Raw genomic sequence first — 16,745 nt, 5'->3', positions numbered from 1 at the left:
AAAGCTACTATAACGTAGGCATCCCCTAAGAAAGGATTTTGATTAATTCTACCCCCAAAGGGATAAAATAGGGGATGAAAGTTTGTATGAAACTTTGTCAATTTTGAACCGATCGGACTGAGACTTTGCATGCATAAAGCTACTATGACGTAGGCATCCTCTAAGAATGGATTTTGATAAATTCCACCCCTAAGGGATAAATTCGGTAGGGAAAAAAATTATAATGTAAAAACTTGACGTTCATAAGCGGCTAAAATGTCCTACATGAATAAATTATTTTGGAATATGAAATTAACGCGAGCGACGCCGCGAGCAAAAGCTAGTTATTAATATAACTAAACAGCGTCCCTGTCCAGCGAGCCTGTTAATTAATTCCGACATGAGTGTGTCTAATCACTTATCAAGATAGTCAGTACAAGAGTAGGTTGATGTAAAACACGGTCAATATATTGAATATCAATTGATATAATAATAATATTCACATAACGCCATCTAGTGCCAAGCTAAGCAGAGCTTGTGTTATCTATAGGTATAAATTAAATTGGAGTGTCTGTTTGTAATATTGAAATAGCAGTTTTTTATTACATACATATGAATATAAATTTGGTACATACACCAAAATAACATTTTTTACAATTCTTTTCTGTCTGTTTGTTCCTTGGATTTTAAATTTTAAGATTTATATTACTTAACTTTTACTATTTGTTACTTTGCAATAATATAAGTTATACATCAGAATAACATATAGGCTATAAATTCCACGCATTAATATTACATATGTCTGTCTGTCTGTTTGTTCCGGCTAATCTCTGAAATGGCTGGACCGATTTTGACAGGACTTTTATTGGCAGGTAGCTGATGTAATAAAGAGAAACTTAGAATACTTTTATTTTAGAAAAATAAAGTTAAATTCTACGCGGACGAAGTCGCGGGTACAACTAGTTTAATATATAATCTGGCATGAAAATAGTAAAATGGATGTAATAATAGCAATTCCATAGGCTATAGCAAATAACTGCTATACCTTTCGTGTACATGAAACGTGTCATAAGAGGTATAAACTAGATCGGATCAAAGGTGACCTCGTTCTGAGTGCACTTCCCTAGCTGCCCACCGCCCAAGTGGACCCTTTACCTGACTCCTCACTTCAGGTAGAAAATATCATATTACGTAATATTAGAAAAGTCATCTATACCGGCCCCGGTGGTCTGGTAGTTTAGCGTATTACTTTACGTCTGGTGGTCGCGGGTTCGATTCCTCGCACGGTACAATCACTTGTTGTCTATGAATGATTTTTTCTATTGGTTTATGTGCTTTCTTTGTATATTATGTATATCATCTTCTGCTTCTTCCTTATTCCATTTATTTGGTGTCGGCATAATATGTTTTTCTCTTCCATTCATCACTATACATACAGTGTATGTATTTTTTTACTTATATATATTATGTATGTATTTACATCAGTTGTCTAGTACCCATCACTCAAGCTCTGCTTAGCTTGAGAATAGATGGCGCTGTGTTAATTGTCCAGGAATGTTAATATTTCTATAAATAATCATTGCATAGTCCTGTATCACCCCAAAGTAAAATTTTGAAAAATGCTTCTTTCGAGTCAATGTCAAACAAAATTCTAGAAGTTTCTAAGATCTAAACAAAATTCTAGAAGCTTGCGTCGCATAATTTGACAGCGAAAAATTTCAGCGGTAATTGAAATATCAATAGCAACACGCAAGTTTTGATGAGACAGCTGTTGTAAATCAGTACATAGTATAAAATAAAGTCGCTGTCGCTGTCTGACCCTATATATGCTTAAATCTTTAAAACTACGCAACGGATTTTGAAGCGGTTTTTTAAATAGATATGTAATCACGTAGTCGCCAGTTGTAGGTATTAAAGTTAAACACTTTTTTTTTTTTATTCGGACTACTCTAATGCTGTTGGCCGCAGCTGGCCTTTACAGCTTCACCGGACGTTATGGGGCGAGTGCAGATGGCACTCCAAACCCGCGGAAGGACTTATGGAGCGGCTGAAGGCCAACTCCTGCCTGACGGATACGACTTTAGTCTGAGGGCACCACTAGGGGTTCGAACCTCGGCTCAGGCCGTCGTAATTTCCATCCCCGTTTGAATTGGAGGGGGGATCGATCGGAGGGGAAGTTAAACACGTAGGAATAAACTCTTATATTGACAGTTCTACAATAATACTTAGAATTACGAAGTGAGGTGAAATTATGGTGAGTTGAGATTAAAATCTTTGTGAGCACGATGTCATAGTAGTACAGCGAGCGGGCGACTAAGAAATCATTAGCACTCGGGTGTAGAGGCCAACGTTTGTTTATGCATAGCTGTAGGTAAAACTAACTTTGAGCCGCTATAGCCCAAGAGCCCACGACTGCCAGACATACGTCATTTTAGTAAACGTGAAAGTTCTTGTATGTGTGTCCCCAACACAGGTAAGAACGATCCCCAAACATGAAACCTGGATCGTGGTTCCTTTGGCAGGTACCAGGTAACAAAGGTGTAAAAAAAATCATATCAAATTCGTTATTTTAAGAAACTCCATATTTTCATATATTGTTCGTAGCATTATTATAACTTGCGCTGCTCATTGCCAGACACTTAGTGTGGTTCCAACCCCCCGCCGGACCCCCCTAAACTATACTATTTTAGAAATAAACTTCCGTCATTTTAATAAAGCTGAACTTTATATATTAAAATATAGTTAAAATATTAAATTAAAATAACGAATTTGATATGATTTTTTTTACACCTTTGTTACCTGGTACCTGCCAAAGGAACCACGATCCAGGTTTCATGTTTGGGGATCGTTCTTACCTGTGTTGGGGACACACATACAAGAACTTTCACGTTTACTAAAATGACGTATGTCTGGCCGTCGTGGGCTCTTGCTCTACTACAGATAGAGTGATTCTAGATGAAGGTTTATACATGTACACCCGTCGGGGCGAGTAGTTACTTACTCATATATATTTTAACTAATACAGTATTAAGTATATTAGTTAAATTAATACATCAAGTGGCGTCATTTATAACGTAGCAGGGCCAATTGACAGGTGGATGAATATCTACGCAAAATTTTAATTTTCCCCCTCGCAACGCCGGTTCTTAATATAGGCAACATTTGAGGCGTTGGAGCCAGGAAATGAGCGGTGGTTGTACGCTCAGGAACGCCAGTGGAGTGTAGAGTCACAGAATAATTTTTTTCTCAGGAGATTTCACACAGCTTCATTTAATCCAAGTTAGGCTACCTAACATTGTGTTATTGGTACTAATTACATAACATAGATATATTCTTTTTTGTAAATACATATATATTATATATAAAAAACACCCAGACCGGTACTAACAATAATACTCATGAATACAAATGTTTGTGCCATGCGAGGATTCAAACCCGCGACCATCGGAAGTAAGGGTGTGCTAAACCACTAGACCACCGAGCTATCAATATTGAGTATTATTACATTATTAGTAGTATTATTACATGTAGCCCCAATCTAACCAACACATGCACTAAACATCATCGTCATCGTTTCGGAAAACGAAATTAGGAGTTGATCTTCTGTCGTTCCGTAAGTCCATCCTCGGGCTTGCACTCGCCCCTATCGTTCGGTGAAGCTGTAAAGTTGTTGTTGTGTGTTGAACTGTTGCTGTACGTTTAAAAATTATATTTAAGTGTATAAATATTGATAAAAAAAAGTTCAACAACAACCTGAAACTAAATTTTAATATAGATTTTTACAATGATGTCCAATCTCATTTGAAAAATAGGTGCCAGGTTTCTTGTCAGCTGACGGTTGATTTAACTTAACATAAGCGTTTATAATAGACATAAGTAAATTATTATTTGGTTTCATTTAAACGAATTATTTTTTTTGAGCGAACACAATTTTCCCGATTATTTTGTGGCCCCACAGTACAGTGAATTAATCATTTGAACTTAACGATGTGTCATAAATCTCATCCCCTTCCGGGTCATTTGAAATTGAACTCTGAAAAAAGTGTACACAGCCTCAATTCGCCTGTCAGTTCGATCTCCCTAATATTTCCTCATTCTATTAATCCATCAATTTTTTAGCCAACGATTTCCCATGTTTGCAGTCGACCCTCGATTTTACAAAAGAATATCGCTTTGGAATGATTTATTCTTTAATTTGTTTTTCTCCTATTGCTTTGATGTTTGTAGCTATCTGGAACGCTGGTGAATTAATATCTCTTGGCATTTCGTTCTAATTTTGTATTGGTTATCTACCAAAATTAGAATGGAATAACTTGGAGGGAAACACTGATAATTGGCGCATGTTTTGTACGACCTTTCAATACAACGATACATAGATTACTATATTTATATCACTTTAATGTAGAATGTAAAATTTATATCAGTTTAAAGACGTAGACAAAAAAAAGTTATCTATGCCTTCCTCCATTTTAAATCTAAAATTTGAAATATTGAATACGAAATTTCGTGTTGAAAATTTAAAACGTGAAAGAGTAACAAACGAATAAACAACTTTTCACATTATAGTTAGAATTTTATTCTGACCGATTCGTTTTAGAAATTCCTAAAAATCCCTGAAAATGTTTGCAAACAATTTTTACCAAGCAATAAATGCAGAGTCAAATGCATTCTCACTTTGAGAGCATATTTGGGATGCCGGTATGAGATACCTTTGTTGCATGCAGCTATATTATTTGACACGTTTCTGTGGAATACAAGTATTTCGTTATAATTTAGATAGTTATTTCTACAATAATTTTTATTTAAACGCGATAGTTTGTGAATTATTTTGATAGATGTATGGATGTTTGAATGCAGTTTTCATTAATGTATATTGGTAATCTTCATTTAAAAATTTGTGATTTTTTATTCCAATCGGTTTATATATTACCCTTATTTTTAATTACTCTTTATAGTTAAAGCTTTAGAGTGGAATTTTAAAAATTTGTAATAACTATACTTATAAAAAGGTCTTCAGTTATAAACTTGACCTTATGTATTCTTATTTTAAGGTTCCAAATATATTATAAATCTCCAATAAATAAAAACTTAATATACTCCGGCTTGCGCTGCACCTACTTCCGAATACTCGGAGACGTCCTTACTAATACGCTTGCATCTTCGAGATTGTTTGTGAGATTAACGTCAAATTTTCGGAAAATATTTTCATATATATGTACATTCGAATAAAAAAAGGATTTTTCGATAGCAAATGGATATAATCCCTTAAGACAATCCACACTACGTCACATAGTCCCAAACTAAGTAGAGCTTATGTTATAGGAATTAGACGGCTGATATAAATAAGCACATAGATGTATATACATTTTTTGTCAATGCATACATAATATACATAGAAAACACTCAGACCGATACACACAATCATACTCTTAACACAAATGTTTATACCGTTCAAGAAATCGAACCCACGACCATCGAAAGTCCGTCAATATCATAACTAAGATATTATACAATACCTTACTATATGTTGCGAGATAATGATACGATGTTGATAATGGACTGATAAAATATAATTTTTTTTTTGGACTACTCAAATGCTGTTGGCCGCAGCTGGCCTTTACAGCTTCACCGGACGATAGGAGGCGAGTGCAGATGGCACTCCAAACCCGCGGAAGAACTTATAGAGCGGCTGAAGGCCAACTCCCGCCTGACGGACACGTCTTTAGTCTGAGGGCACCACTAAGGATTCAAACCTCGGCTCAGGCCGTCGTAACATCGATCCCCGTTGAATTTTACGGGGGATGAATCGGAGGGGATAAAATGTACATAAAAATATTGATCTTATATACTAAATGACAATAGGAAAATGTAAGGTGAGGTGACACAGTTTAGACACGGCAGTGCTTAATACAAAATATTTAATTTTTCTTACTAGCCGTACTTAATTGCAATTCCTATATTGATGTATCTAGATAACTATGTCCATACTGTACTTTGTATACTTGCCACAGAATAATAAAAGTAGATTTGCATACGTGGCAACATAAACCGGTACTACCGGCATTGCAAATAAAATAGCGGTTTAGAATCACTTTATCGCCCCTTTTATGTTCGGAGCCAATGTAAAACTGTCTCTACTATCACTTGATTTTACTATTGTTAGCGGCAAAACTTTTAGCTGAAGCACCATCTGTTTTATCTATATATATCTATCTATAATTATAGAGAAACAGCTGCCGTTTTCGTCTGTATGTTTCTTCGTATATTTCTTCTATAATATACATATATACAACATGACATGTATGTATTTTTTCCATTTATTTCTTTCAGTTTTTTTTTATATGTATGTTTAAATGTTTGGATTTATAAATTATTAAGCTCCCGCTGCAATTTGATACAGGGGAAGCTTTTAATAGAAGTTTTCACTTTTTATCTATGTATTTATATCACTTATCTAGTATGAATAAAACAAGCTCTGCTTAGCTTGAGATTAGATGACACTGTGTGGAAAAAAAATGCTTCGAAATATTATTGTTATATTTATAACTATCTGTTGAGTGTATGAGAAAATTATTAATATGGTACGGTACATACACCAAAATAACATATTTTATAATTTTTGTCTGTCTATCTATCGGTCTGTTTGTTCCGGCTAATCTCTGAAACGGCTTGCCCGATTTTGACGGGACCTTTTTTGTAAGGTAGCTGATGTAATGAGGAGTAATTAGGATATTTTTATTTCAGAAAAATAAAGATAAAACCACGCGGTCCAAGTCGCGGGAACAGATAGTTTAAGATACAATCTGATTAGTATGCCCTAATGGTGTAATACCGTAACTACTGCAAGCAAATATACCTATTTATTTCCTTATTACAGTCAAATTCTATAATAGAATATTCAAAGTATCAAACGATATACAAACCAATGTTAATAAAAAACCATCGCTTGCTTACTTAGTACGTTGCAGACATACAAATATTCAACACAAAACATAAGGTCCGACAAAGGCCGGACCGCGGCGCACCTGATCTCAACACAAATAAATAAATATAGCAAAGGGTTGGTCCACCCTTTGCTATATTGAAATAAAAAATGAGCAAAGTACGAATCGAATTTACACAGAGGGTTCTGAACAAATATTGTAAACTCATTATTAATATAATAAGTGAATAATGTTAACGAATTGACTATAAAAAGAGCAACAGCTGAGTTTCTGAACAAATGAAAATAAGGTATACAATAATATAAACAAATTAAATTACAATTTATATTAACCCATTTAAAAATTTAAAAAAAAAACTTAGAATATTGGTGAAATCACTTCGGTTAACTAAAAGAATGTGTTGAAAGTACATACGAAAGAAGAGATCTTCATAAATGAGCTATGAATCTTTTAACTTGGCTCTTTAGCCACTTTTGTCTAAAAATCTAGAATAAAGATTGTTCGACTTTTACTTTAAATATTTTTTGGTATGTACATATTTTAGACTTTGTAGAAAGTCGTCTAACCAAGTAGACGAATTTATCCTCCGTCTTACCTGTTACTTACTTAAGCATGAGCAAGTCCAAGGATCTTGCTTTGTAAGCAGACTTTCAGATAACGTCTGAGATAAGGCAGAGAAATTACAGGATACAGTGCATAATACCTTAGTATCTTGGAGGGAAAGGGGATTGTTAGTAATGTGGACTGATGCACTAAGTACCATGTCAGGATTACTTCCACGCGGTTCCCCCTGGAAAACATCGTGATAAATTCTTGGTGAATTTGTCACGATGGGCTAACTGACCTGACTTCATGCTCATCTTATCATCCTCCACTGGTGCCCCGCCAGCGTAAACCGTTAGCGCAGGCGGGTGCACCACCATTCCATTATCATCCATATTAAAAATAACACCTTAGTACCCCTTCTATCACACAAAAAAAATAAAGATTACATAAACTTTTTTCCGCAAACGCGCACCGTTGTGAATTTATTCTGTATAGAGAAAATGTAAATATTTTAACATATAAAAGAAAACTACTGCGTTACCTTTAGTTTTATCCTTTTTAATTTTAATTAGGAATACATTTTTTTCTTGTCAAAGTAAACCCACCCGTATACCAAGAAGGTAAGGGTGGTTGTGGTCTGTCGGCGAAATTTGTATTAATTTAAATAACATTAAGTGAAACGGTATAAAACTCGCTGCAATTGCCTCCGTAGAACTGGAGATTTATGAAAAACGAGTCTAGTGACGTTACATTACTGATATCGATAATGCTTTATTCAAATTCAAAATATCTTTATTCATGTACATCTATTACAGACTCTTATAATATATCAAATCTACCGTCAGTTCGGAATGATTTTGAGATAAGAAGAACTGACAAGAAACTCAGCTCGTATTCTTTTTAAATAAATGTTGTACATGTACATTAATATAGATTCAAATATTGTGGAGGGAATTACTATGAAAATATGTGGTTAATTTATATGAATCAGTCAGAATAGGAGCGAGAGGAATATCAGCGAAATCAGTCTATTCAACTAAAAGATCTTGGCCTGACTAGATCTGTAGTAACTTCTGTACTAAAACATGTATATAAAATTGCACTGGCTGGCTATGCCAATTGGCTGAGCAGGGAGAGAAACAAGATTTGAGAAAATGAGCGGAACTTGAGACCTAGGTATAAGTGTCAATGTACTTCACATTGACACTTATACCTAGGTCTCAAGTCCAGGAGCTCCTCGGAGATTCTCTCTACCGCACGATAGTGCCGGCTCTCGTACGGTGAATCTATGGACTCAGAAGTTCGTCTCAGAAGCTACCAGAGGTAGACTCTAAGAGTCATCTTCATATCTTCTGCCTAGCTATTTAAGCCTGCAAGTACAGTGTAAGCTGGTTTCGGTTGTAGGGTCAGATTTGGTAGTGGTATGACAAAATAAGAGGGATCCCATCTTAGTCCTCCAGAATGACAACGCACGAGTATCACAGGCATCAGATGTTAACGTGGTGTCCAAAGTTCTTTTCATATATGTATTTGCTTAAATTCAAATTCAAAAATCATTTATTCATGTAGGACATTTTAGCCGCTTATGAACGTCAAGTTTTTACATTATAATATTTTTCCCTACCGTCAAGTTCGGTATATAGATCCAATTGAGAAGAACTAGCAAGAAACTCAATTGAATTACTTTTTTTAAAAGCCAGTTTATTTATATTGCGTAGGTATTTACATAGGTGTCTATGTCCAACATTAAATGAAAATCCCGAACATGAAAACTATTGCCATGCACGCTCGTCATTCAAGTAATCGTTTAGTGAGTAATAGGCTTTCATCTTTCATAGGCCTTCAGTAATAGCCTTGCCATTTCATACACATAAAAATTGGGAAACAGATTGAAGAGTCCTATCACAACAATGGAGCTACGTCATACGTAAGGTTGAGGGTAATAACTGAACGAGAAGGGCTGGAAATCGTACCCAGTGGCATGCTTTGAGAGAGGCCTATATTCAGCAGTGGACTGCAGTAAGCTGCTAATGATGATGATAAATAAAAAATTGAAGGTGTTACCAAGATTTAGCGCAGATTTAGTTCAAGGAAGTGTTTTCTTGTCTCTCTAGTCTCGATATATAAGAAGAGACAAAATCTTGCTCATGATTCTTTAATATATTGCCTGCCCAGCCCAACACTAGTCTTATCCAAGGCTTAAACATATTAAAGATCTGCGCCTTGGCCAAAATTCAACAATCGCGCTTATTTCGCTTACACACGAGCCAAGTTTTTGAATTATCGTCTGCAAGGAAGCCTTTTATGTTCCCTGATTTAATGGAGATAATCTTAGTACTGTGACTCATTCTGTAGTCTATTAAACGACTGCTGTAGAGTCGTCATTCTGACGAACATTCTCACTCGTGGGAGTTTTAAAGTTGTTTTTATGAAGGCAGGCGCTACAATTATTTTTGTTATAATTTAATGGACCCAATAAAATGTTTCCCTTTTTATGAATTATAGGGAACTAAAATAAAATACTATTTGACCTGCGTAACTTCATCAGCATTGGACTTTCTCCGTTTTTGCAACAATTTTCATTGAAGCTCAATTTCTATTAATCGTTGCGGGATGTTACATAGCCTCTAGCCTTTTTTTATAAATGGAAAATTCTACACTAATAGAAATTTCTAAATTGGATCTCGGCATGGAATTTAATATATTTTTCACCGATATATTGCTAGTTATCAATGAAATCATTTGGGGTCGCCAGTATATGTTTTTCTTTTCAATTTATCTCTTTTCGCACTTCCTTTTCTGGCCATTTTCTTTATTCTGATACAGTCAATAATTGAGTGATAGTGAGAATATATTGAGTGTTCGACACTGAATGACCTAATAATTAGTGGTAACAAAAATAATCCTTCTTTTACACACAATAGTTACATATAGCTCTTACTAATAACAATAGATTCATATATAATTTGACGACCTCGGTGGTATAGCGGTCTAGAACACCCTTTTATCTAATGGTCGCGGGTTCGATTCCTCGCACAGCACAAACATTTGTATTCATGAGTATGATTGTTTGTATCGGTCTGGGTGTTTTCTATGTGTAATTACGAAAAAAAATCGATGTATTTGTAACAGTGATCTAGTACCCATAACACAAGCTTCAGCTAGCTTAACTTGGGTCTAGATGGCGCTGTGTGAATTGTCCTGAGATTATTATTATTATACAGTATATGTGGGATTGGTATGTAACGGAACGACTGTGTTAACTGAATGATGTATGCATGAATTGAAACGTGAATGACGAAAGAATGGAAGATATAAGTGATGGGATACGAATGAACGAGTGAGTTGACCGCTACAACGAGGAACAACGGCTATTTCTTGATGAATATTAGTGCTTTCATGTAAATTCTGAAAACAAATTCGTAACGCGAAGAAAGTACATTTTTATATTATAAATACATATGAAAAGAAAGTTTAAGAATTCCTTGAGTGTATCTGTATACAATTTATTTTTCTGTTTCAATTTTAAGACTGACTTTTTTATAATTTTATAAGTGAATTCTTAAAAGTCCTGATAAGATAAATGATCTTTGTATTATAACTTCTATTCTTATATATGTATATTCTTTTCTATTTCAGAAATCGTTTGGAGAGCAACGCTGAGCACTGGTCGGCGCTACTATTATCATTGCGCGAGCTCACAGAGTGGGTGATCAGAAAGGAAACGGAGCTAAACGCACTAGCGCCACCTCGCGGCGACTTACAAGCTCTACTCAAACAACAGGTGATTTTTTTTTAATTGGAATGGTTGATGGCCAACTTGATAGTAAGTAACCATCGCCTATGTATATATATTAATAGCACTACGGACATCACATCATCAGACACTGCTCGTTTTGTTGTTGTGAACAAATCGCAGTCATCAGTGAAGTAATCAGATATAAAAATTTACATACAAAAGTTTTTAATGTCAGATTCTAAAACACGGCTTTTGAGATAATAATAATAATTTCAGGACAATTGACACAGCGCCAGTTAAGCTAGCTGAAGCTTGTGTTATGGGTACTAGATAACTGATACATATACATAGATTTTTTTTTGTAAACATATTATGCATAGAAAACACCCAGACCGATACAAACAATCATACTCATGAATACAAAATGTTTGTGCCGTGCGAGGAATCGAACCCGCGACCATCGGTCGTAAAGCGATGTGCTAGACCGCTGGACTAACAAGGTCCAGCGATCCGTCCAGAGATCTTTATGACATTTAATCATAAACAAAAGAAACATTCTGCTGAATTATTGTACTTTCATTTATTTGAAGCCAAAAGACTTTGAAACATGATATCGTGGAATCTATCTGTTTGCGTGTAAATTTGTGTGAAGTAAAAATAGCTGGAGAAAATTTCAGGGAACATGTTATTAAATACGGATCAACAATGTATGCTAAAGAACTTGAGAAATACAAATGAAATGATATTTAATAGACATATATAAACAGTATTCAATTCTGTGATAAATTTGATACACATACTATTATATTTAATTCATTAATAAAAAAAATAATGACGTTTTGTTTCATAATATCGTTTGATCTGTCTCCTTCGATCGATTCCCCGTCCAATTCAAACGGAGATCGATATAACGACGGCCTGTGCCGAGGTTCAAACTCCCAGCGGTGCCCTCAGACTAAAGTCGTATCCGTCAGGCGTGAGATTTCCTTCGTCCGCTCCGTAAGTCCTTCCGCTGGTTTGGAGTGCCATCTGCACTACCGTCCGGTGAAGCTGTAAAGGCCATCTACGGCAGCATTAGAGTAGTCCGAAACAAAAACCATCAATAGATACCTAAAATGCCGGGCCTAAAATCTCTAATAATATACATTACTGTTCTACACTACGCCTAATGTTATCAGGCCACACGAAATTGCTAATGGCAATGCGTTATATTCCTAATAGCCTTATTTGCCAACTGGATTCACACCCGAATTTGCGGTGAGTTAACTAAAATGGCGGGCCCAAAATGGCGCGGTCGGCCATTTGCTGAGTTGACATGCGTACACAGTGTTAACGTCGCGGTCAAATTATTAATTGCAGACGCGTAAGTTGTGTTGTCTGTGTCATGTTAGATAATTTTATATTTGTTAATTTATTTAGCTGTACACGCGACTTCGTCCGCGTGGAATTTAACTTTATTTTTCTAAAATAAAGCTAGCTAAGTTACTCCTTATTACATCAGCTACCTGCTAATATAAGTCCCGTCAAAATCGGTCCAGCCATTTCAGAGATTAGCCGGAACAAACAGACAGACTGACAGACAAAAATTGTAAAAAATGTTATTTCATGTATATACCGTATTTACATTCATATGCATGTAGTAAAAAATGGTAATTTCAATATTACAAACAGACACTCCAATTTTATTTATATGTATAGATATCGTGGGATGACGGTTTTTTTTTCATCAATATGTAATAGTAATAACTTGCCTGCGCTATCATTAGCGCATGTCAACCTCTTTGCATGTCCTTTAGATTGATGTTAATTAATCATGAATACGCCACTATGACCCTACCCTCCCTGGTACAGATAAATGCCATTGCCTAACTACACCGTTGAGGATGATAGGATGTGGATGAAGTCTGGTCAATTAGTCCGTTTCTTCAACGATAGTCTAGCGATAGGTAGTCTAGGTTCAGGGTAGGCGAACCAATGGCAGGTCGTCGATCATAACAGTAGAAATAGAAATAGAATAGAAATAATCTTTATTCAAATAAACTTAATATAAACACTTTTGAAAAGTCAAGTTTTTTTATTCTACCGCTTATTCGGAATGCAGATTCATCACAAGAAGAATAAGCAAGAAATTTGTGTGTTGCTCTTTTAAATAAATATTGATTTACTTATATTTAATTAACACGTATAATAACAATTATTATTATTTATATATGTATATTATATATCTCCCTCTGATGGGGGTGTTAAACTTGTCATTGGGGGTGAATATCACCAAACAATGACAATTATAAAAGAAATGATTATGATGATGACAAAAATTTGCGTACTATTCTACATGTGTTTAGTATTACAGCTTTTTGGAGAAGTATGAAAGTAAGTACAGCTTCACCAGCTGTAATATTTTGAGGCTAGTGTGTAGGGATGTTGGAATGACACCTGTGGTCGAAATAATAATTGGGAGAGTTTTTACTGTTTCTACCTGCCATTGCATTTTTAGTTCTATTGCTAGATCAGTATACTTAGTCATTTATTCTGTATGTGTTGATAGAAGATTACGTTATTACGTGTGTTTGGTTATCATTATCACATTATTATTTCATTTTATAATACTTGAACATTGTAGAGTACTATTTGGATTGGATTTTATATATTTTATGTTACTTCTCTTCATGGCACAAACTAAAATTTGGAGTAACCGGCGCTGCGATCGTCTCTCAAGATACGTCAATACTCGTCAAATATTTAGTAACAACATCAAAACAATTGCCTCTAACAAAAACTACTCTGAATCCACAAATTCAATAAACGAAAGCAAAGAATATACTAGGAACCTTTTTATTACAAGGGCACGGGGTAATCGCATACAATATTTTACTTCTTGCCTCGTTGGTCACGATAAATTTCAACAGGAGAGAGTGGAAAATCAAAAATAACGGTGCTCTGATGCTTTCAGCAACAGGCGAGCCGATAGGCCGTAATATTTTATGATCTCGACTTATAATTTATATGGAATACTTAATACACTGAAAGATCATCCCTTTGAAGGTACTTTGCATTTATATCGAATCTCGAGTCGGCTGTTCTTTTGTACTGACAAATTCTAATCTGGAAACGAGCGAATTCGAATTATTATAATGAGCTCGTAGCATACTTTCGCGATCAAAGTGACATTGTTTTGAATATATTTTCAATCATATTGTTTCTTTTGTATTTCGGTTTTAGGCTTAATTTTTAAACAAATATCGAGGATAACCTAAGATGAATAGAATTTTATATATCGTTGATTAAATAGAACAATGACATTTTTCAAAATTAGAAGCTAGAACTGCCTCCTTTTATATCGGTGAATAATAATATAATAATCTCAGGACAATTCACACAGCGCCATCTAGACCCAAGTTAAGCTAGCTAAAGCTTGTGTTATGGGTACTAGACAACTGATACAAATACATAGATAATTTTTTTTCCTAAATTCATACATATTATACATAGAAAATACCCAGGCAGATACAAACAATCATACTCATGAATACAAATGTTTGTGCCGTGCGAGGAATCGAACCCACAACCATCGGACGTAAAGCGGTGTGCTAGACCGCTAGACCACCGAGGTCGTCAATTAAATTAACCACGCCGTCTTAATCATTATCTAAATACTTTTAAAATGATATATAACACTTCTGTGTAAATTTAAAACTTTAAAGGGAAAAATAATTTGAATCATCATTTCAATCATTCATCAATCATAATTTAAATATTTTAAAAGCTTGTCTACAAGACAAGACAAAAATATACATTTTGAATACTGTCATTTTTCTATTTAACTGACGATATATAAAATTCTCGTGTCAAATGTTAGTTACTATTCTTCTCCGAAACAGTTTGGCTGATCTTTATGAAATTTTATATGATATTCAGTAGAAATAGAAATAGAAATAATCTTTATTCAAATAAACTTAATATAAACACTTTTGAATAGTCAAGTTTTTGTATTCTACCGCTTATTCGGAATGCAGATTCATCACAAGAAGAATGAGCAAGAAACTTGTGTGTTGCTCTTTTAAATAAATATTCATTTACTTATATTTAATTAACAACAAGGATTAGGCATGCGACAATCAACATAGAAATCGCTACGCGCTTAATCTCTGTTCAATCAGATATCATTGTCAACGCTATGAATTTTAAGTTGGATATTTTCTAGTGGGTCTGAGAATTAATATTATCTATTTTCATACCACTGAGTGATAAGTGGTAAGGGTTGTCCAAAACAAACATTTTTAATTTTTTGAATGTAGCTTTAAAAAATACATATGACCCTAAATTTGTACCTGTTATCTAGTACCTATAATACAAGCTCTGCTTACCGTGAGACTAGATGGCGCTGTGTGACTTGTCCCAATATATTACTAGCATTATTATTACGTTTACATTTTCACCATCTCTTCAGAAAATACGCTAATAGTGCCTTTATGTTTTCAGGATGACCATCGAGCATTCAGACGTCAGTTAGAAGACAAACGGCCAGTGGTCGAAAGCAACCTGCTCAGTGGTAGACAGTACATAGCAAACGAACCGCCGCTGTCTGATACCAGCGATACTGAACGTGAGTATACTCTGCCTGCATGAAATACAATGTTAGATCTGAACTGGACTGTAGGGAAAATGTATACCTAATGTAAACAGCCTCGACCACACTTTTACACACACACACGACACCGTCCTCGCCGGCGAAGACGACGACCCCTAACACATCATATCGCGCAATCAACCGGGTGCCTGCACGCGCCTGGGGCATCGATCCCCCGTCCAATTCAAACGGGGATCGATATTACGAGGACCTGAGCCGAGGTTTGAAACCCTAGCGGTGCCATCAGACTAAAGTCGTATCCGTCAGGCGGGAGTTGGCCTTCAGCCGCTCCACAAGTCCTTCCGCGGTTTGGAGTGCCATCTCGCCCCCAATCGTCCGATGAAGCTGCAAAGGCCAGCTGCAACCAATAGCATTAGAGTAACAAAAAAAAATGTAATAAATTTGTTGGCTTCGCCTAAAATGTCCTACATGAATAAATGATTATTGAATTTGATAGATAGATTGAAAATGCCGTGTAAAAGCAATTCTAGTCATGCACATTTGTCATTTAAATAATCGTTTTGTAATAAGTAGGGATGTTAGGAGCAACGTAACCGTAACCGAAACTATCGGATATCCGATATAAAAAAAATATCCGTAACCGTAACCGAAATAAAAGTTTCGGACAATATCGGATAGCGGTGGAGCCTAATTGAGACACGTTATGTAACCATTTTATTAGCTATTTATATTTTACTTTTGAAATTCCTTAAAACATTAATATCCGTAACCGAAGTTATCCGAAACTAACGGATAATCCGAAATAATTTCATATCCGTATCCGTATCCGGTATAATAATCTTTCCTATATCCGAAACCTATCCGTATCCGAAATTTCATATCCATAACATCCTGGTAATAAGCTTTGTTCAATAGATATGATTTGACAGATTAAAGTTATTTTAAA

At 35.2% G+C, this 16,745-nt stretch overlaps 1 protein-coding gene across 1 annotated transcript in view; it reads left to right on the top strand.

Annotated features, from left to right (window-relative positions):
• Positions 1-16,745, top strand: part of LOC131847539 (dystrophin-like) — a 669,707-nt gene that overhangs the window by 532,452 nt on the left and 120,510 nt on the right. The window contains exons 6-7 of the mRNA XM_059197122.1: positions 11,109-11,253; positions 15,691-15,814. Coding sequence (XP_059053105.1) covers positions 11,109-11,253; positions 15,691-15,814 — 269 coding nt within the window. The remainder of the gene's footprint in view (positions 1-11,108; positions 11,254-15,690; positions 15,815-16,745) is intronic.

Source organism: Achroia grisella, unplaced genomic scaffold (assembly GCF_030625045.1).
Source record: "Achroia grisella isolate CSIRO2021 unplaced genomic scaffold, CSIRO_AGI_Agris_v1 utg537, whole genome shotgun sequence".
NCBI classification, from domain to species: Eukaryota; Metazoa; Arthropoda; class Insecta; order Lepidoptera; family Pyralidae; genus Achroia; species Achroia grisella.
This window is presented reverse-complemented; position numbering and strand designations above follow the sequence as displayed.